The following is a 22496-nucleotide window of genomic DNA, read 5'->3' as shown; positions in this document are numbered from 1 at the left end:
TCCAATGTCCACATCATTAATGAAGATGTTGAACAATATGGGTCCAAGGACAGAGCCTTGGGGGACCCCACTGGTCACAGGGGACCACGACGATTGACTTCTGTCAATTACCACCCTCTGGGTCCGACCACAGAGCCAATTTCCCAGCCAGCGGATCGTGGTGGACCCGAGGCCATAATTGGCCAGTTTTGCCAAGAGGTGATCATGGGATACCAGATCGAAGGCTTTTTTTGAAGTCAAGATATATGACATCAATCTCTTCTCCCTTGTCCAGGTGATAGGTCACCTGGTCATTAAAACGAAATGAGATTGGTCAAGTAAGACCTACCCACAACAAACCCATGCTGGCTATCCCTCAGGATGTTGGCATGAGTCAGTCCATTAAGGATGGCGTCTTTAATAAACTTTTCTAAGATCTTCCCCGGGATAGAAGTCAGACTGATGGGCCTGTAGTTTGCCAGATCCACTTTCCTCCCTTTCTTGAAGATAGGCACCACATTGGCCTTCTTCCAGTCTTCGGGCACTACACCAGAGCGCCAGGAGTTCTCAAAGATCCGTGCCAGGGGCTGGGCTATGATGCTCGCCAGCTCCTTGAGTACCCTGGGGTGTAGATTGTCAGGGCCGGCTGACTTGAAGGTATCCAGCCTCTCAAGGTGTTCCTTCACGAGGTCAGCATTGATGGATGGTAGAGGATCTCCCTCACCTGGACCTGCATGTCCTGTAGCGGGCATGGGCGTCCCATGGGACTGATGAAAAACGGACGCAAAGTATCCATTTAATAGGTTGGCTTTTTCCTGGGCATCAATTGTCTGTTGCCCCATCTGGTTCAGCATGGGTCCAATGTTTCCTTTGCTTTTCCTCCAGCTCCCCACAAATCTGAAAAAGGACTTTATATTGTCTTTGATGCTCAAAGCTATTTGGAGTTCAGTTGCAGCTTTGGCTTTCCTGGTTTACTCCCTGCAGGACCGGACCAGTGCAGAATATTCCTCCTGTAAGATGTGTTACAGTTTATTGCATGATTACCATGTTTATTACACAAGAAGTGTAAAGTCTGCTTGTGGCCCTAGATGACATCATAGGTTTTGAATTGGGTCCTATTTGCTTATACTGAGAATAAGAAATAATCATATCTCCGTTCCTGTGGTGAGACAACTATTGATTAAAAATTAAGAGCTCTTTAGGTCAATCAGTGTAATTGTGCATGTGATTTTTAAATGACTTTAAAAAGATTATATAAATTTCCAGCACAAACATTAATCCAGATACTAATCTGTTGTAAAGTGCCACCTTTGAAGCCAATAGAAACATGCCAGTTCAAACCAGAAGAGAAATTGAACTGAACAAAATCTGGTTATGAGAACAAAATAGATTCTGAATCTGTGGACAAGTTTTAGTTCTTAAGCAGACAGAGGCCTGAACAAAAACCCAGACCAAACACTACCAGACTAGGGCTGAAGCTTCGATTTAGTTTAAAATGTTGTTTGTGGCAACCATAAATTAATTTATAATTATAGAAGTGAAGCTAGCTAAAGGGTAGATTCTTCGTGCACATTGTTCCCACTGTAGTATTTGGCAACACAAGTTAAGTTGTAAGTAATACTTAATTATGACCAAAAACCCAGGTAATTAATAGTTGTTATACTTTTTTGTGTCTGGGTCTGCAGGCCAGCTCCAGTGGTTTTACATTCCATAGGTTGCCTCCTCCTATAACAGAGTTTTTTAGGATGTGATCCTTTCTTTTGAATACGAAGGAGTATTGCTTAAGCACTTCAGTGTTGTGTGTGTATATATATTTGCTCTCAAAAAAAGAAAGTTAGACCCTGATTCTGCAGTGAACTTTGCTTCCCTGATTTCAGTGACGTTTAGTATGTACACAAAGGTCTGTTTCCCTTGGGTTGTTGCCAGGTTAGATCTTCAGATTATAAACTGCTTGGTATAGAACATGTTGCCTGATATTTTTACACAGTGTCAAACGTCCCGTGATCAGTAATAAGAATAGCAACTAATTTTATGCCAAAAAATTAAGATAAACTGTAATCACACCTTGTCAGCTGTTTTAATACTGCTATCAAGCATTTCTCTCCTTTTACAAACACCAATGATTTTTTAATTAAACTATCTTTGAAATTATGTGAAATATTTATGTAATTTTTAGGGATCAAACCAAAAACTTACATATTTTTAAAATCTTATAATACATCATGATAGCAATATTGGCCTGAATTCATAGAAGATATTGGAGCCTTGGTGAGATTATGTGTTAATCTTTCTAAGAAATTTAAGACTGAACAAATTGCCAGGCAAGTATTAAATTTCAAGATGCACATGGAATGATTTTAAATAAGCATTTTGAAGTGAAAACAAATCTGTCAGAGAGAACGTAGATGTAGGTGGAAGGTGGAGGACACAATCCACATACTGTGATTATGTTTATAAAAGTGACTGTACAAATGGTTCCTTGTGACTGAACATGGCTATATACAAGTCTTGCTTCTGAGTCATGTTTCTCAGTTAAATGATTTCTTTTAAAACATGGTTTATTAAGGCTAACAATGTACATTCACTGTCACTGCAGAAATGCATATGCTGTCTTTTATTGTGCCTCAATTATCGTTATCCAACCTGCCAGCTACTGTTTGATGCTACAGATTTTATTATATGATGTTTGGGTCAAATACAATGCGACTTACTTTCAGGTTACATTTTGATCTTGCAGTAATGGTAGTCAGAAAAATCTTGTTTGACTTTTTACTTAACAATTTTGGCATGAAAGCCATTGATTGGAAATAAATGTGGAAGATGGTTGTCTATTTCTTTTTCTTGAGTCTCTCACTCTCCCTTTTAACTTGAGTAAATCTTTCCTGGAGTCTTGGCGTGTGAAGAGCTTCATGCTTGATAAGTGTTGAGCAGCTAGACAGCTGGTAGTTAGAGCACTTACCTGGGAAGGAGGACACTAAGGACGCATCCAAACGAGCGCGCACGTGCGTTTCCCTGGGGACAAATAGCAGCAACACAACTATATGCTGCTGCTTGTCCCTGGAGAACGCCCCTGCTCATTCTAGCTCTTTTTCTATGACTAGTGAGCCTGTACTCCATGAAAAGTGGGACAGCTTCATCTGAAGAGCCATCTCAAAGAGGCTTATAGACTGGTGGTTGGGGCACAGTCTCGGAAGGTGGAAGATACGGGTTTGAATCTTCTCAGGCAGAAGAGAGAATTGAACCCAGATCTTCTGTATCCTGGATAGGTGCTCCAACCAAGGAAGAGTTGGATAAAAGGCAGTTGGCACCACCCTCTTCTTTTCTTCTTCTTTTGCTCCATTTTGACTGAAAGGGCTGATTCTTGCCCAGTATTTTCAAAGAGGCTGAAGTGTTTACCTCTAGGAGAGGATTCGGGGCTGTGGATCTCCTGTAAAGGGATGTACCTTCGTACAGCCCAGAAGAGTTCTGCTTCACTAAGTCCAAGAGAAAGATGGGATTCAAGGCATCCTCCTCTCCAATATTTTCTCTTACCTAGATTAGGTGGCTCATGTTCAGTCATACCAGCTACTGTGAAATTCCTTCCTGAGGCAGTCAGCTCCTCCCACACATTGGATCTAGCTCCGAGCTGTGGATTTCATTACCATAGCAAGGGACTGAAAACTTAGGTGCTTCAAAATGAAATGTTGTGGTCCCTACTCCTTATGTGGTTTTAACCCAATGCTCCCAGTTTCTGAGCATTAAGTAGAGAGACCCACGGTGCTTTCAGGATCTAAGCTAAAGCCCAGAGTGACATCAATTGAAAGGTTCCCATGAGGACCTTGAATCAGCCTTAAACAACCCCATTCAGGTAAATCATTCAGATGGCACTGTAAGTTAATACTACTCTCAAGAACAGTAAATATTATTGTTAGAAGTGAAAGAAAAAATGCCAGTAAATATTCTTTTTCAGCACTCACAAGCAAGAACTGGAGTATTATTTCAGCTATTTAAATAATGTTGTCTAGGAGCAGAATCGCAAAGAAGCACTCAGATAATGGAGAGAGTGAATATGGAAAATGGCCAAGACTTGTCCTCTATCAGCTTCTCAGTTATTCACTATTAATGTGTTAATAATGAAAGTAAAAAAGGAAAATGAAAAAAACAGTTTAACTTACCATAGACGGTGAGAGCTATAATAAGACCGAGAGGTTAGAGCTTCTCCAAAATATGTTAAAATGCTTTCTCAATTAGGCTGACATTTCCAGTAAGTCAGCACAGCAAAAGAGATGTTGATTAATGTTTTTAATAAATTCTTTCTATCTGTCCACGTAATGGCTTGGAAATTTCAACAGTGCTCTTGGGTGCAATTACCTCCAGTGACTAGTTCCCAGAATGGCAAATCTGTACCCTAACCAAAGTACAGTGTGGGAGGCTTAATTTGAACTATTAATATGTTTAAAATGGAAACCACTCACATTGGGGTGCAGTTTGGAGGGTTATATTGCTTGGTTCTGGTTTGGGGAGGAGGAGATTGTTTATGTTTTGCTTTTGACACAAGAACAGAAATAATCCTGTGACCTATGTTCCCCAATCTAGTTTCATATTCAAGCCTGGAAGATCACATGTACTTGAAATTCTGCTGCTGAAAGTGCCAGGCAGTCCTTCCCTGTGTCTGTTTTCAAACCTTTCCTCACCAACAGTGAAAGTGGCTTGTAGTGTTCATAGTGTAGTCACCTTTCTCATGTACAAATGCAACATCATGTTTGTGCTTTTCACTTTGTAGGGACCTCCTCCAAACCTTAACTGATGACGAGTTGCACACACTGGAATGTAACCTCTGCATATCCCAAGACTTGGATTTTCCTGTCAGAACAGATCCTGAAGTGCCATCTGTCATTACGCCTGCCTTAGCGGCAACTTTACCTACTGAAGAGCTTTCAGCAAAAGCTGAAAACACAGAGACTGAACTAGCTTGCTCTATGCAGTATGATGAGCAGGAACTGGAACAGCTGAATAGGATGGTCCATAGAGTAGGAGATGAGATGTCATCTTTGCTGTCCCCACCAAGCATCTGCCAGTCCCCAGCACATAGACCTGGCATAAGAAGCAGCTCCAGCTCAGAGGCCTCCCCAAGCAGGCAATGTCTTCATAATTTAACCGATGAAGAAGACAGGGTGTTTTTTATGGATGATCTAGATGGAGCTGGTGAAGCTCTTGCTGGGTTGGATTCAGCTAATGACACTTTTGCCTGGGTAAACAGTCCTTGCCACAATTCAAAGCAGAGTGTGCAGTACAGGGACCCCTTAGCGTATGAAAATGTTCATGAGACAGAAGCGATTTTACTTTTGAAACAGGCAGAAAGCGACTTAACCAATAACAACAACATTGAAGATAGCAAACAGATGTCTGGTATCTCTGTTCAGAATTCGTGCAGTTGTTTAGAAGGCCCTGATTCTCAATTATACCTCAATGGGTGGGATGCGTACGCTGATGATGCAGAGACAGCAGAGATGATAGCCCATAGGACTGGTGGAATGAAAATATCTGCTACTGTAATATTTAATCCCAAATCTCCCTCTACTTCAGACTCCCTGGAAACAACCCCAGAAGTAGCCGTTGGTTGTATTCCTGGGTCTTCTGATCCTTTAGCTGATGAAGAGGAGAATGAATCCCATAAACTCAGTATAGCTGCCACAAACTGTCTAATTAATTCCTGTGTATGTTGTGGCAGCTGTGAAGACAGCAGGGAGGAAAATATTGAAGGTATAAAGACCAAACATTCCCCAGGAAAAGTTATAAAAGCTTCATATAGTTTAGTGAAATCTAAAGAAAAGGACCATATGGATAAATTGGACAGTACAGTCTCTGCACAGGAGGCATTAAAAACTGAAATTTCTCCTGCTTTGCTAGCAGACTCTGGCAGAGAAGAGCAAAAACTGTCTAGCTCCTCTAAGTGCCTGGCACATTCCTCAGGTTTGCAGGTGGGAACAGAACATGCACCACAGGTAGAGGTGGAAATCTCCAATCAGCAAAAGAAATGGGAGAAAAGAAGGCAGGCATGTGAGATGCAATCAGAGAACAATGAAGAAAGCGGCAGTGAAAGGATAGCAAAGGAAGACATTAAATCAAGATCTAGTTCAAGGTAAGAGAAACTTGCCCTGATTATGTTACCTTAGGACTTGCATACAAAGTAACTGATTATAACCTGATCAAAGTTTTTACTCTCCTTGCTTTAATGACAAGCGTATGTGGAATGATGGCTTATGTTTAAACAAACCAAATGCTGCTGGCCAAAGAATTGTTGGCTATTTAAAAAAAAAAAAAAAAGTTTTCATAAAATAGTGAATTGAATTGTCAGTTATTTTCACAGAAAATATATTATGTGTTTTTAACAATTTGAAACAGGTATGTAAAGAATATAGTTTCATAGTTTGTAGGGTCGGAAGGGACCTGAGCAGATCATCGAGTCCGACCCCCAGCCTTGGCAGGAAAGAGTAGTGGGGTCAAACAGCCCCACCAAGGTGTTCATCTAGCCTCCTCTTAAAGACCCCCAGGGTAGGAGCCAGCTCCACTTCTCTTGGAAGTTGGTTCCAGATCCTAGCTGCCCTGACCGTGAAGTAGCGCCTCCTGATATCTAGCCTGAATCTACCCTCTGCCAGCTTGTGACCGTTATTCCTGGTCACTCCTGGCAGTGCTCGGGGGAACAGGGACTCCCCCAATGCCTGCTGGTCCCCCCTGACAAGTTTGTAAACGGCCACTAGATCCCCCCTCAGCCTTCTCTTGTGGAGGCTGAACAGGTTCAGGTCCCATAGCCTCTCCTCGTAGGGCCTGCCCTGCTGCCCCTGATCATGTGAGTGGCCCTCCTCTGGACCCTCTCCATGCTGTCCACATCCCTCTTGAAGTGCGGCGCCCAGAACAGGATGCAGTACTCCAGCTGCGGCCTGACCAGTGCCACATAGAGGGGGAGGATCACCTCCTTGGACCTGCTTGAGATGCATCTGTGGATGTATGACAAGGTGCAGTTGGCCTTCCTGACTGCATTCCCACACTGCCGGCCCATGTTCATCTTGGAGTCGATGATGACTCCAAGATCCTTTTCTGCCTCTGCACTGACGAGACGGGAGTTCCCCAGCCTGTAGGTATGGTGCTGTTCCTTCCTCCCCAGGTGCATCACTTTGCACTTGTCAGTATTGAATCCCATCCTACTCTCATCTGCCCACCCCTGTACCCTGTAACCTAGCCGCTAACCTTTTAAATAAATGCATTAAATAATATGTAATCTGGTTAGCCTAACAAAGAATTATTCTACTGGAAACTCTATGTATTATTTTTATTTAAAAGTGTAACTTGATTCTATTTTTGTGATACTTTTGAAAAGACACTTAATATGATCAATCATGGCACACAATGAATATTATTTTATGATGTTAGCACCAGTGTGGAAGACTGAGAGTAGTAACAACCTTTACTGTGAATAGAAATACAGATTTAGATATTTTGCCTTTCTGATTTAATATCTTTTTAATAGGTGCTAGAAGAATTCCAAAAAAGGTATGATACTTTCTATTAAAAAAAAAAAAAATTTGGTGGAGTTTTTTTAGCATAGTTTTTCCAAAGTGTTTTATTTTGGGGGAAAAAGACCTTTTTAACAAAAGAGAAACATTATTTTAAAAAATTTCAACGGACTTTTAATTTTTACTAGCTATTTTTTACTAATTAATAATTTAATGTGTATATTTTTTCCTCTTCAGAGGCGTCAGAGGATATTAGCTGACATTTATCCTCCCCAAAAAGCAAGAATTGTTATCCCAATTTGGCAAATGGTATTGGGGAAGCTAAAGCAGAGCAATTTAGTGACTTATCTAAGGCATCGAAGTGAAGCCGTGTTGATAAGATTGGAACTCTGCATCTCCCAGCTCTCAGTCTCATTTTCAGATCAGCAGCGAGCACTGATTGCTGTCTCCATGGTAGTGATACATACAGCTTTTAAAAGTCTGAATATCCCATACATTTTTTACTACAGCAAGGCACCTTGTAGACTCCATCAGAGAATTAGCACTTTTGCTGCTTTGTATATGCTAGCCTGGAGCGCCGAGGTCTATTTGTCACATTATATGGTGGAAGGAAAAAATGTTGGCTGAATTTTGCCTGAGTCCTATCCCCATCTTGTTGACAATTTCCCTAGTTTACTGTGATTTGCTCAGAATAGTTTGGAGAAGTACATGTACTCCAGGGAATCAAAACACAGGTGAGTGTAGCAGAGTGAGGCCAAGGCAGTGCCATGCTGTACAGTCCTATTGTTTTCATTGTATTCGGGATCCCAAAGCACCAGGAGTTTGAATCCTGGGAGAGCTGTCACCCAAGGCCTTCAACTTAAAGATTCTCTGTTTGATCAACTGATTTTCCAGCTCATCACTTTTCCTTGCCTGCCCATATACTTATGAAAGCAATATAAAATTCTTCTCAGCTTTCCTTAATTCCTTTGTAAAAGATGTGAAGTAATCACTGTTCTACTTCAGATTTACACTAAGCTTCTTTGGTAGGTAAAGTTTTGATCGATTTCAAGGGTGCAGGCAGGATACAATCATTCTCCTACTTCTAAGATAAGACCTGCTACTGTTTCCAAGGTCACAGCTGCCTGTGCTCTGCCTATCAAAACTATTTTGTCTGCTTCAGTTCACAGGATGATGAGTAATCACTGTGAAGAGTACAAAGCGCTATGAGTGTCTATTATGATATTCTAACTTCTACTACAATAGAAGCTTTCAATCTGTCAAGGAAAAAGAAGCCGAATCCCAAACCTGAGGGATGTATGCGTCTTTAATAGTGTGCACTGTTACTTAAACTAGAGTGTCTTTTTTAAAGCTGATGTTTCACACAAGAAAAGGGGTTTGCAGTTCTACATTACATGAACGATTGGGTAGTTTGGGAAAGTGTAGGTGAAAGTTAACAGGCACAAGGGACTGACCTCCTGATATGATGATATCAGCATATGGAGATACAAAGTTTTCCCACACTGATCCTTAATATGTTGTCTTTTTTAAATGAGGTCTAGCCTCAGCTCTTGTAACAGAGTGATCTGGTCCTTTAAGTAGGGCAGACAGCCCTGGGGTAGGAGCCCAGCTGTGGCTGATTAGCTGGCGGATTAAAAGTACAAGGGAATGAGGGCAAGCTGCTTGAGTTGGAGTAGGAACAGTTTGTGGCCAGAAGGCAGATGGAAACCCAGAGGAGCTTACTTCTAGGAAGGACCGAAGCTAGAGGTGTAACAAGGAGAGAGCGGAGGGGGCAGGGGTGTGGTTCTGAGAGCCGGGGGCACAGAAGTCTTAGCCATACTGGGAAGTCCAAAGCAGTTTGAGGCTGTGGGGCTGCTGCTGCTGTTACCTTGGGCTCTGCCTGCCCTGGCTCTTGCTTTTAAAGCAGCCGTAGCAGTGCATCCATGCACCACCAGGTGCTGCAGGAGTAATGCTGTAGGATTGCTCTTGCTGCTGGGGCGTGGACTTTGCAAGAGTGGGGGATGATTTTGGCACCCCTCCTTAGTTGGCTGGTGCCCCTCTTGTCCACCCCTAGTTACGCTACTGCTAATAGGGCCTTCTCTTGCTTCCTGGAGAAAGGCTAAAGTTTTTGCTTTGCTTGTTTGGGTCAAGGGTTATTTTTTTGTGGAATGGAGACTGGCTGAATGGCAAAGTCAGCTGGGGAGGCCGCTCAAGCCCACTTATGAACTATTGTTGACTGGGAGAGTGGTTCTTAGAGGGACAAAGCTCACTTGCATGGGAGCAGGCACGACCACCTGCTTACAGTTCCACTAACAATTACTTTTCTCCACACTTTTATTATAGCTCTTATATTTTACTGTCTCTGTATGAAGACTTACCTTGTGCATACCCTTTGAGATAAACACTGGCTTTTGCTCTGTGTGTATGGTGCCATGGATATCTAGTCTTTGCCTTGCATTTCCACTTTTACAATGTTACAAATGTTGCAGGTGTAGAAATGTCAAATATTAATAATATAGTAATACAGATAGGCAACATGGAGAAAAGAAATGAAACCAAGAGTCCCTCTGAGCCAAAATATTTTGACAGAATTAAATAGGTGCCTCCTTCTGCTATTCATGCAGTGTGAATAGTTTGCCTCGCAGTCCCGGGCTAGGATATCTTATATGCATGAACAGAATTAATTGGTTAATATTTGTAAATTTTTTCAGTTGCTAGCACTGTTTCTTTGACCACTGCTAGCAGAGCTAGACTTGAAAAAAAAACTTAATTGCTACATAAGTCCATGTTTTGTTTTTTTCTAAAAATTGTGAATCACATGCTGACTGTGCATTTTCTTCAAAAAAACAAACAGTAAGTGTTGCTAAAATTTAAACATGCTAATAATAACCCTTTTTGCACATGTAACCATATTCCTTGTGTTCAGTCTCCTTTCCTAATACAGTGTAACATCATCCAACTAATTTCTTATTGCTTTGAACATTTATGCTATAAGTCTTGATCTTCACAAGCCCCAAGTTTTCCTGGGCCAAGTAAAGCATGGAGCTTATGAAGGCCCATGGGAGTGATCATCCTCAGCTGTGAGTGATTGCCGCCACCACCGTATCTTGAATTTTATAACCACATTCAGTGTCTCACAATGGGAATGCTGAGGGAATTTCATCATTAAAAGTAATTAATGGCCTGGATCCTTGCAACAAGTAGACTTTTTTGTTTTTGCAACACTTGTGAAAGGAATCTTGTTTTAACATGTGCAGTATATCACTTCTAATTGTAGTGACTACATAGCAATGCTGTACAGTGCTAAAATATCTATTATAAACCCACAAGCAAAAAATCTGATCACTGGGACATGCTCATGAAGATATGATGCGACGTCTGCCAGGGTCATTCTGCAAGTCACAAAATAACTCAATGGACAGTTAAGATATATGGGAAGGGGTTTTGACTGACGTGCTAATACTGTTTATAAGGGTTTTTTTTTCCCCCCTCATTTCTTTTCTGTGCGGTCAATGTTATGTGCAGATGTTTCTCCTTTCTTTCATGCAAAAGTCAGGTGTCCATGACAAACCAGTGAGCACACATGGTATCCAGCACCATCAGATTAATGCTTCTTGATTAAATTTAGCCATTTGTGATTTTGTATAAATATATTATTGAGACTACAACTTTGTGTGCCTGCTGTTTTTGATGAGACACTAATTTCTCTTCATTTTTGGTTAAAGTACTTGAAAGGGGGGTGTTACAGGTTACCTTTAAACTATAAGAAAGTTTATAGTCTTACCTTTTAGCTTCAAGAAAGGGCGGAAAGTAGATCCTGGGAATTACAGGCCAGTCAGCTTGACTTCAATCCCTGGTAAGATTCTTGAGAAAATTATCAAGGAGACCCTTCTGGATAAGCTGGCTGCGGGCAGTGTCCTGAGGGACAGCCAGCACGGGTTTGTCGTGGGTAGGTCTTGCCAAACCAATCTCATCTTCTATGACCAGGTGATGCATCTTTGATCCATTTTACATAAGTCGTTCCATGGAGATAAAATGCTCTAATTTCATTCCTCCAGCATCCCAGGATACACCATTCCTAGTCCTTCCAACTCCCTTGCTCCATGGGCACACTTTCAACCCTCCTGAACTTTGCTTCCTATGGAGACAGTGCTGGCCCCAAACCAACACCCTCTCCCACCCCCAGGGGATGCAAACCCAGCACACCCTGACCACTCTGAGCACCAAGGTGCAGCTCACCAGTTTGGTGCTTGCTCTAGCACTCCCATACAAACAGCAGAAGCAATCGTAGTACCTAACTCCATGAAGAGAATGAGCCAGAGAATGGAAACCACCAGGCAGGCTGCAACCTGGATCTCAGCTTGCCCCTAGTGTGACATGCATGCAGCAAGCCCTCTGGGTCTCAGCTCTGCCCTGATGTGACTACTAACCCAAGTCCTCCACAACCCAAACCCAATTCAGTAAAACACTTGTAAGACTTTGGTCGATTTTTAAAATTTTTATTCATTTTATTTTATTTTATCTTATTTTATTGTCACTTCATTCTCTTTACTTCTCCCCATTGTCTGTTCACTTCAAACACCCGCATCTCTGGCTGGCTTCTGCTGGCTGTGGAGCAAGGGAAGTTGCAGCCCTGTGGTGGTTTCCCCACGTCCAAGCTGTATCCCACCTTCCCCGCTCCTTTCCCATCCCAGAGGAGGAAGAGAGTCCTGGCTTCTATCTGCATCCCTGCTTGCCAGGCCCTTTAGTGGCAAGTCATAGTTGTGCAGGTCTGAGAGGGCGTTAAGCCTTGGCCTGTGACTGCTCTGACACTCTTCTAATGTTGACAGCATAACGTTCTGCAGGTTTTAAAATATTTTAAAAGTAATCTGTAACAGCACCCTAATTTAGAAACTGGCTAGGATTTAGAAGTGGTGCTACTCTTTCTTTAGGAATATGGAAACTGCAGTGATTTGCACACACTTACCATGTAGCTTAGGTCTTGTTTTTGTGCCTTAGTGGTTATGCAACACAGGACAAAAAACTGAAGTACTAATAGGAAAATAATTAATCTTTTACTTATTGTACCAATGGTGATGCATTACTGATGTTCAGAGGGGTTTTTTTGTTTTGTTTTTTAAAGTAAGACTGTCACATTACACATCTGTAGCTAATTCCTACTATATGTTAATGAGTCACTGGATTACTTGCAAAAACGGAGACTGTTCAGCTAGAACAGCAGTCTTGCCAGCATGGGACCACCACCACAAGCTCAGCTTCTTAAGGTTAAGGAACTTACTTAGTTTTCCATTGCTACAAATCAACAACTGAAGGAGAAAAGAAGTTTCTGTACCTTGGCTGCTCAAACAACAATTGAAAAATAAATATAAATAAATGGCAGCATGAATCTCTTCATACAGTGAGATTTATGGTTAATATTATGGACAGTCGCATCATTTATAGATATGAGTTTTGTGATCCAACCAGGATTGTTGCAGAAAGTGTGTCCAGGTAACATAGGAGCTTGCTGCAACATGTTCATTTTGCAAGCACCTCAGCTAAGCCACCTACTCAGGACTTCTTGATCCAGCAGAGTTAGGATTTTTGGTAAGTCAAAAGTGTTTAAAATAAACACTCCAATTCTTCCATTTACAACATAACTGGATTGGTATTTTCAACAAGTCTTACATTGTTTTTGTAGGTGGCAGAAAATGGTCCCTCACTTATGCAGTAGATTCCTCCCCCCACCCCTGCTCCCCTGATACCCTTCTAAGTATGTTGAAGCAATCAAACATTTGGGGCACTAAATGAATCCCAGACAGCAGTATGGGTATTATGCAGATATGACTTATACAGATCTGGTGAGCCTGTGAATTGATGTGAAGACAGTATATATGCACTAAACCTGTCACCTTACACAAAGCAGAAACCCCAGAAGGAAGAAAATTGTTTGAGGAATAGCAGATCAGCAATAAGTCAGAAGACAATAAGCTGTGCAACAAGGAAGCAGGTGGTGTTTTAGGGGAGGAAACATTGGAGAAGAAACATTTGGATCTGTGCTCTATTTCATTAATAAGGAAGACAAAATAAGTAAAATATTAAAAATGCTTTTGCCTTCCCTTGTAAACAGGTGCATAGATCCAAGATGCTGTTTGATTTGGGCATGTAGACAAGTTTTGGCTCTCTGATACTACTGGAGCTTGAAGATTTGTTGCAAAGCTGGATGATTATTTCACAAATCAGCTAAGGCTTTGGCAGTTTCATCTGTTATGCATTGTTTGTTTGTTTTTATTAGTTCCCTGTACGTGTCCCTTGCCTAGTTTCATTGTGCTGTTCAGTTATCTCTGTTAAACCTGCAACCTTGCAAGTGTGTCCTCACTCATTTTTCCTGGAAGTCTGTTCATTTCAGCCTGAAATACGGATTTTACCTGATTTCCTTTAATATTAACATTCTTAATGAATTTATTACATGTATTTAGAGTGGACTCTGACAAGACTTCTCGTATTTGTAAGGTCTAGAGTTGACATAGAGCTGTGTGCAGTACTGAAGGGAACACAGTTTCTTCTCACTTGCTATAGGCTGTAACACTGTCTGTCATTAGTTATTACAGCTGGTTCTGTTCGCATTTATTTAAAACGGGCTTAAGAATAAAAGTGACTTGCACTCTGTCTTTATGGTGCAGGGGACTGGGTAGTGCATTATGTGCAGAGCAGATGGCTAATTATTGATTGCAATTGATGACATGAAGAGTCCTCTTGTACATATTCCAGTCAGTTCATTTTCTGTTGCTGCAATTTCTTAGCCATAAACGTTCTGAATTTTTAAAAGCAACATTTCTCCAAAATATTATTCAAAATATAAAGAAATAAACATTGCTTACCTTTATTGAAAGTTTCAATTTTGATAGTTTTATTCCTATGCTTAATACATTTCATCATTTAGTCCCATGTCAACGGCATTCAGGTTTTTATTAAGTCAGTAGGGACGTAGTTAAATTGTGGTGAGACAAAGGGTTTTTCATGGCCCACTCTGCTCACAGACCAGATTTTGTGGGCATTTCATAGCAGCCCTGCCCCTTGGAGCTAATTGGCAGAGAGACTCCAACACAGGGAGGAGAGATGAGGGGGAAGCTACCATCTTGATTGCTGGCTGCCCTTCATGCTGCCCTGCCTAATGGTGCTGATTGGCGGAGAAGCCCTGGCCAAGGGAGGAGAGACAAGGAGGCAGTCACTGTCTTGTCTGCTGCCCTTCATGCTGCCCCCAACCCCCAGCTGGCATCTTCCCCTCCCAGTCGCGAGGCCCGGTAGCTCCCACTGGGGAGCCAGCATTTTATTTTTATTATGTTATTTTCTTGTTGATTTTGTATATTTCACGGACAATTCCAGATTTCATGGCATCCGCGGAATCTGCAAAACCATGAGTTAAGTAGGTCCCTATAAATCAGCTGTAATGTGGTAGTTAATTATTAGTTCTTAGCCAAAATATAAAGATGGTATGGACATTGTACTCTTATAAATATGTAGGAAACAAGTGTTCTAATTTGGAAAGTGGGAGGCTAGATTTACTGAAAAATTCACTTTCTTCTATGCTTCTCTGCACTTTGTAACAAATGGCTGCGCCAGTGGCTTCTTACTGCGGACAAAAGCAACATTTTACTGCTTTAAAAGGGCAAGGCGAACAGCTCCTTGGGAGCATGTATCAGTTGTTATGACATAACTGACGAGCTCCGATAGCAAATGCAGGTTAGCTAAACTGCTGTAACTTTAAGCTTGAATGAAACAGGGTTAAAGTTACAAGTGTGTTACTACACTTGTATGCTGCAGGAGTATGTGAGTGTAACAGTTATGTTGTAGCAACTTATAGTGGTTGATCACTTGATACCACTGTCTATATCCTCTGCTCATTCAAATATACGTTATTTAAATCTATATTGAAATGCACAGTGTAATACAAATTGGCTTGATGAAGCATAAAACATTGACATTAATTTACAACTGTTGCTATCACTGTTGGGCTTCAGATATAAATGGAATTCTGTGAAATGGGCTCAGGTGCTTGTGTTCGGCTTCTAAAAAATGTAATTCTTACTCTTAGATGGTTAAGTTAGAAACACTTGTTTCTGGTTAGTATAGTTCAAGGTTGGGCAAAGTGTGGTTTAAATGTAGTTCCTGAACAAAGTATTTTTCTTTCTCGCTGTATATTATTTTCTGTGATTGATTTTTTTTTCTGTTCTTGTTTATTATTTAGTCTAAGAAGTCTTTTAACAGCAAATTATTATTTGACCTGGGACTCAGTGTAGAACACTGACCCTTGGGCATGTTCACCTTGAAGGCTTCCATCTCCCAGGTCTCAGCCAGGTTGTGATTTTGGTTTGCAGCCAAAGGAGTAAAAAATTTCACTGCCCTTGGCATAGTTCTGAGTAAGAGGGAAAAGTCAGTTGAATGGGAGAAGAGCAAACTTCCAACTGGCAGAAAGTTTTTTCTTTAGTAACTTGCTAACTTCTTGTGGGATGCTCCATCGAAATTCCTTGCAATTATTTGCTTTGGTATTATAGAATCCTATATCTGTGTGTTTGACTAAATCCAGATTTAGTCTAAGCAAGTGCCGCTGGGGCTGAATTAGGTCATTTTTTTTCCCACTGATGTTTCTCAGTGCTAAGCTCAAATTAGAATGGACTATGTTATGACTTTGTCCATGAACGTTGTGATCTTGAGTAATAACTAAAATGCAACCGAAGTTGTCATCCAGTGTTGGGACAGAAAAGAAGATGTCACTGTTTAATATATGTGTGTGTGTACGCTTTGGATCAGGGTGTACACATAAAAGATCTAGTCAGATACCTGATTAATCAGTTTGTGGCTGACAAGCCCAATAAATGCAAGTCACTTTATCATTTTGGCCCGTATAGATCACACTAAGACCTTCAGTGCATATGCCTAGACAAGAGTATGGAGGAATGGAGGCTGCCCTAGACCTACCATCGCCCCTTTAGACCATTGAGACAGAGTCCAAAGGCCAGACTGAGTCCAGGTATTCAATGCCTCAATGGTTGTAGCTTCTGCCAGAAAGCAATAGATTAAAGCTGTTGCTGGCTACCTAGCACCTCACCAAAAGTGCATTTCTGTCAGGGTGACATCCCTTAACTTTTTTTCCAACAAAGGAATATGCATGAGGCAGTGAAGACTAGGGTTTTGAGGCACCCCCATAATCCTGTAAAATAATACAATGAAAATTATACTTTAAAAGCCATTCACCTGAGAGGGTTTAATATAGTTGACACAAGTGGCTTAGATGAGTTAGTTAACGCATGAAACATGTCATAGACCTTGCAGAAAAAGTGTATAACAGTTGGTAAATGTATATTTTGAATGCGGAAGTAGCTGGAGTTTATAGAAACCTTATCCTATGAAACAATGAAAAATAATTAGGTGAAACGAAAGATTATAGGCACATCTCAGGGAGAAAAGTGAAAAATAGTTATAAAGCATCAAATTATATAAACAAGCACTTTACACAGCCTATTCTTTTATTTGCACAAAATAGTCAAGCCTACTGATTCAAAGCTACCAGTGTTCCCTTAAAAGAAATTTTTGGTTGTATCACATTAGGAGGGTTCCTTCCATCTTAGATATATTTGATCTATTACTGAAATAATTCTTTAGCCTTAATAGAAACTGTGAAACAACCTAATAGGTGCTTCACTTTAAATGCCTTTTTGCTCGATTCCATTTGTCGCATTAAAAAATGTTCTGTCATGTTTATAGACTGAGACAGACTTGCCACATTTTCCCCACTTGTGGTTCTGGCAGAGTTTTACAAGCTCAGGAAGCCCAAATGACATGATAGAGATGTAATGTTACAACAAAGAAAGAGGTGAAAGAAAAAGCAGAAATCATATACGATGATTATAATAACTCCGGCTGTGAAATGGGCCAGTCCATGCACAACTTCACTGCTTATAACAGTGCTAAAGAACGCTTGCTTTGGTGGATGGCAGGAAGTATAAGTCGGGAAGTGCAGGTCAGTTTACCCCAGGATCCAGCAGCACCCCTGGAATTCATGACTGAGTTTGTTGGGACAAACTAATGAGAAGTTTATGAAGGGAAACCCCAATTTCATGCATGTTAAGTAGTTTTTTAGTTCATGCGAGGTTACACTGTTCATATAATGTAGGCTGTCGTGAATACAGAATTTGTTTCTCCACCAACTAGGTTAATTAGTGTTTGTGTGTGGAGCTCCTGTCATTATTGGCATCCCATTGCTAAGGCATTCCAGTGAGTTCCTTGCTCCAAAGGGTTTACAATCTACATAATTCAGCAGAAAGAAACGCTAGTGTTTCTGGCAGAGAAATTCACTATATAGTGGCAGATAGAAGTAAAGTATAAAAATATGCAAATGTTATACTTTTGTAATAAACTTTGTAGATAAATTACGCTGTATCTTGAACTTGCTCATGCAATGTGTATCGAAGAACTTTACGCCAATAGGTAACTGACTGTATATAGGTTTATATACAACAAGCAGTGAAGTGGAAGGCATTTTCCATTATGAGAGTTGAAGCACAGTCAGAGAGGGAGTGAAAAGAAAGGAGGCTTATATAAATGAAGAATGGAACAGAACAACTGAAAAGGCACCTGTAGTGCCTAGCTGAAAAGGAAGAAGGTGTAAGAGCAAAGAAGGGGGTAAAAGAATAGTGAGAAATGATACATATGAGATAAGGTGGAGAGTATCTTAACATCTTAATATTTCTTTATATGTAAGAGAAAGCCAAGCTTGCTACTGTATCTAAAATGTTGAAAATTAGGATTTGAGAAGGAGCTGGGAGGGGGAGGTGAACTAACTGAAGGAAGAGAAGCACAGAGGAGAACTTCAGCAGAGTGGAAGAAAGACAACAAGGTTGAAGAAAGTGATGATGAGTGATGTCAACATACAGATTCAAGGCAAGCAGAGTGTCACGGGGGAGAGCGGCTGGAAGAGCCCCAAATGACAAATGAGGATCCCCGAGAGTGAGGATCATGTACAAAAGAAGAAAAAACAAAAATAATCAAAGAGAAACGTTTACCTGCAGGAGGGTCCGCGGCATAGCTGGAGTGCGGGAGGAAACCCGTGCGGGTTGTAAGCCGTGCCTTTATCCAGCTGAAACCAGCCGGTGATGTCATTGGCAATCACCGGCTGGCAGAGATAAAAAGGATCACAGGGGAAGACAGCAGGAGGAGAGGACGAGAGTCAGAGAGGACTCTCAAGCCATGTGATGTGAGGGATACTCCTGGGGAGAGAGAGCCAGCAGGGGCTCTGTACCAGCAGAGACTGGTGTGACAAGGAGGCAGAGGAGGCTCTCTGCAGTGGCTGAGGTGGGAGCGTCAGAGGAACAGGAGGGCCATAGGAGGCTCTCCCTCCTGGCACGATCGGCCGTGAGCAGCAAAAGAGGCTGTGGAGTAGGATGGCAGGAGGCTGGGCACCGGCATCTAATATAGAAGGTGGCCATCCACTTGAGAAGGTACCACAGGATATCGGAAGTAGAACACCTCCGACAGTGTCTGAGGAGAGTCGTACTGCATACCGCATTCGGCGGGGTGAGGGGAGAAACGACCCAGTACAAGGGGCTGTGGTCAACCCTGGCTGGACGACGGGTCAGCCCCAGTGAGATCCTAGGGGTGAAATGACATCCTGTTATCATAGCAGTAGGGCTGGGGGGAGGAAACCGGCCGGGTCCTTCCTGACGTATAGTTTGTTTTGGCATTTTGTTTTCCCCCTTTTGGAGGGGCTGAGAGAGAGGGTGAGGCGACGCAGGCAAGACAGCTCTGCACCGCCTTTCTTTTCCTTTTCCTTTGATTGGTGATTAAATTTAAAGTCCTGGGTCCGATATTGCTTTAGGGCAGGTGGAGGCCCTGCTGAAGCCAAACAGCTAAGTGATTGAGTTATCCCAGGAGGAAGTGCTTAAGGTGTAATAAGGCTATGAAGATCATCAAGCTCAAGAAACACAACATCATTGGGGTGCGGCTGAGAAGATCCGGTGACCTGCTGAAAGGTTGGCGCAAGGTTGGGGTGTAGGGGAGGTGGAGTCCCATGGACGGCCGCCAGGCGGACTCCCTGCCGAAGAGGACCCCTAGGTGGTTTGCCCCTCCCACTGGAACAGCATTCAAAGTCGTGGCAGGCGAGTCTGGGGGAGGCCACCCGGGTGATAAACATCTACCACCAGGCTTACAGGAAACCACAGGATGTCTGCTGCTGGCCGGCTGGACCAAAGCTGTGCGCGACAGACTATTCAAAGCCAGGCGGGCACACAGAGAAACTGAAAAGAAATCATAAGTGTCAGAGGGTACATAATGGACATAAAGGGGTGTTTTGCCTGTGTTAGGAGTTGATATCAAGACCTTCATTAGAGCAATGTCATGTGGAAGTGCAGATGAAGAAATTTAACAAGCAAGAGTAAGGCTGTTTTTTCTTATTTCCTACGGCCAGCCTGGCATGAATCCCACTAGTTCCAACATCTGAGAGAATAGGAGAGGTGGAAATCCCAGTCCCTTTGACAAAGAGGGCTAAGGAAGGGAAGACAGGGAGAAAGGGACATGCCAGGATAGGCAACCGGGTTTTGTAAAAATAAATAAATATTTTCATGTATATTTTAACATGAAAGCTGTTGGGGGGGAGGGGGGAGGGTCTGTGACTGAATGCTTTTTTCTGTATGCAAGTTGCCATTCTCATCTAAATCTGTATAGTCTGTGTGATTTTTTTTTTTCTACCACTGGTATAATTGTGTGTACATATTGTGTGAAGAGCCAACCTACAGGTAAGATGTTCATCATGTGAAACAAACTGCATTAGGACTCACAGCTGAGCAGCAAAGTTTTCGGCTTTTGACTTTGTACCTGTTACATATTTATGGAATGCAAATGAAGTTATTTGTTGTTTTTGTATATAGCATATACAGGCAAAACTGTTCCCCATTATCATTTCATGTTTAAAAAAGTGAATAAAACTGAATGTTGCATGTAGGTGATGACCTGACACAAGCCTACATTAGACAGTGACAGGCTAGTATACTAGGAGTTAATGCTTATGAAGCAGGTAATCATTGTAAGCCTGATTCAGGTGCAGTTCCAGAAAGAGCCCAGAATATTGTGTAGCTATGAAGTATCAAGTCAAATGTAACTTCTGACATCCAGAGCTGAATTTAGATTGCTTAAATTCCAAAACAGATTGTAAAAAGCATACGCCTTAATTAGAATTGCTATCTGACACATGTAAATGAAGTAAGAGACCTCATGCCATATGTTGGCAGACACTGTCCATAGGTATCTGAAATAAAAACTGGCAGAGAGAAATACCACTCTTTATCCAAATAAAGGAAGAATGGTGCAATAATATAGTGTCGGGTACACAAGAATGCTTAGGTATAGGGGAAAGATTGTGAGAAATAACCTCACTTTAATGTGGGCATTCTGAAACTTGTAACATAAGGGCTATTATTTTCACATTATCTGCTAACACTACTGTATACCTCTGGTGATGGGCCATACACAATTTGACGCCACATGTCAGACCTGAGGGAGAAGTTTAAACAGTCAACAGAATGCCGTTAGATGCTAACAGTTGTTTTGTGCAAAATGTGTCTTTTTGGTGAACTAGGCTTTGAATGTATTTTTCAGTGATTGCTCAGTAATGCTTTCAGGGTAATCACCAGGCTTCTCTACCACCCAGTTCCAGATCCATATTTTGCCAGTTTGGATGTTCCCTTCAGATTATTTTTTTTCTAACTTGTGACACACACACTTAAAAATGGCACCCAAGTCTAGTAACTAGGACAACGGTGCCAATCTTAGCATTTTTAATTGTAAATCTTATGATACCTGTTCTTTCTCCTAACACTTTTTAGCATCTCCATTTATGTGATTCTAACGACTGGCTTTTTTACTTTCTTTTTTTTAAATTTTGGGTTTTTTTGAATGAAAATGACTAGATTTTTTTTGTTGGGGAGAAAAGCTGGAAACATGATTCTGAAAGGCTCAATGCACCAATGGCAAAGAAAACGAATAAAACATTAGAGAACGTATTTTTTTTAAAAAGAAAATCATGTTACTCACCTAGCATCCTGAGGCTGATTTAAAGGGTGTATGAATGGTGGCTGCTGCTGCCCAGGGTGCAAAAATTACTTGTTATGCCTGTGATAAAATCTCATAACTTTGGGGCCTTCCTCTTAATCGTCTAGTTCAGTGGGGGGGAGGGGCAGTCTTTTTGGTAGGTGTGCCACAAGGTGAGCCCTGTGCCCTACCTGAGAGCCACTCCAATACCCTGCTTGATGTGTTGCTCTGCTTTTGCTCCCTGCTCTATCTGTCTGTGTTCCTTGCTCTCTTGCCAGTTTGACATGTGCTACACTCAGAGACTACCTGTACCACTTCTGGCACGTGTGCCGCTGGTTGGCTTCCCCTGGGCTAGTGTTTGGCATCAACTGTCATGGATACGATTTCCTTGTAGTGCAGACATCTGAGAAACTCTCAATGAATTTCTTCGTGCAGACTGTACCAGGAAAGCAGGATTTGGTTCCTCCTCTGTGAGATCATTATCTCAATCCCTTGGAGGTAATGAGGCTCTATAATGAGGCAAAATTGAAAAAAGAAAAATTTTAACAGAAGCAACTTAATTTGGTGGTGGCTTTTTTTCCTTTTGAAGTGTTTGAACAATAACTTTTATCATAAGATAGCTTCCCCTACATGCTTGTGCAATGAAATCATAATCTAATAAATTTTCAAAATCTTTTTGTTTCTGTAGAGCTGTGTATGAATATTATGGCCAGGATTGGGTTGGTGAAGATGAAGAATTGAGAAGGCATACCTTTGTTTAAATGCAAATGCCTCCTCACAGTGAGTACGGTTAGCAAGGGAAATTATTTTAAACAAATGAAAGTTAAATAGATATTTGTTTAAGTCTGATTACATTATTTTGCCAGTGTGCAATACCCCTTTCAACTAAAACATAATCCAGTTGGGGATTTATTTTTAAATTGGCAATCAGAAATGAGAGGCATTCAAGGTATCCCTTCAAAGTAGTCAGTGGGAGAAAGTAAA

The 22496-nt window shown here is 41.5% G+C and overlaps 1 protein-coding gene across 4 annotated transcripts in view; it reads left to right on the top strand.

Moving 5' to 3' along the window:
• The window catches only part of ZFYVE28 (zinc finger FYVE-type containing 28), a 403791-nt gene that overhangs the window by 309594 nt on the left and 71701 nt on the right, over nt 1–22496 (top strand). For all 4 annotated transcript variants that reach the window (XR_002099255.1, XR_002099254.1, XM_019526250.1 and 1 more), the window contains exon 8: nt 4742–6100. Coding sequence is in view for 2 of the 4 variants with exons in the window: in XM_019526250.1 (XP_019381795.1) it covers nt 4742–6100 (1359 nt within the window). In the remaining 2 variants the exon portion in view is untranslated. The remainder of the gene's footprint in view (nt 1–4741; nt 6101–22496) is intronic.

Source organism: Gavialis gangeticus, unplaced genomic scaffold (assembly GCF_001723915.1).
Source record: "Gavialis gangeticus isolate Ggan-Ray unplaced genomic scaffold, GavGan_comp1, whole genome shotgun sequence".
In the NCBI taxonomy this organism is placed as follows: Eukaryota; Metazoa; Chordata; order Crocodylia; family Gavialidae; genus Gavialis; species Gavialis gangeticus.
This window is presented reverse-complemented; position numbering and strand designations above follow the sequence as displayed.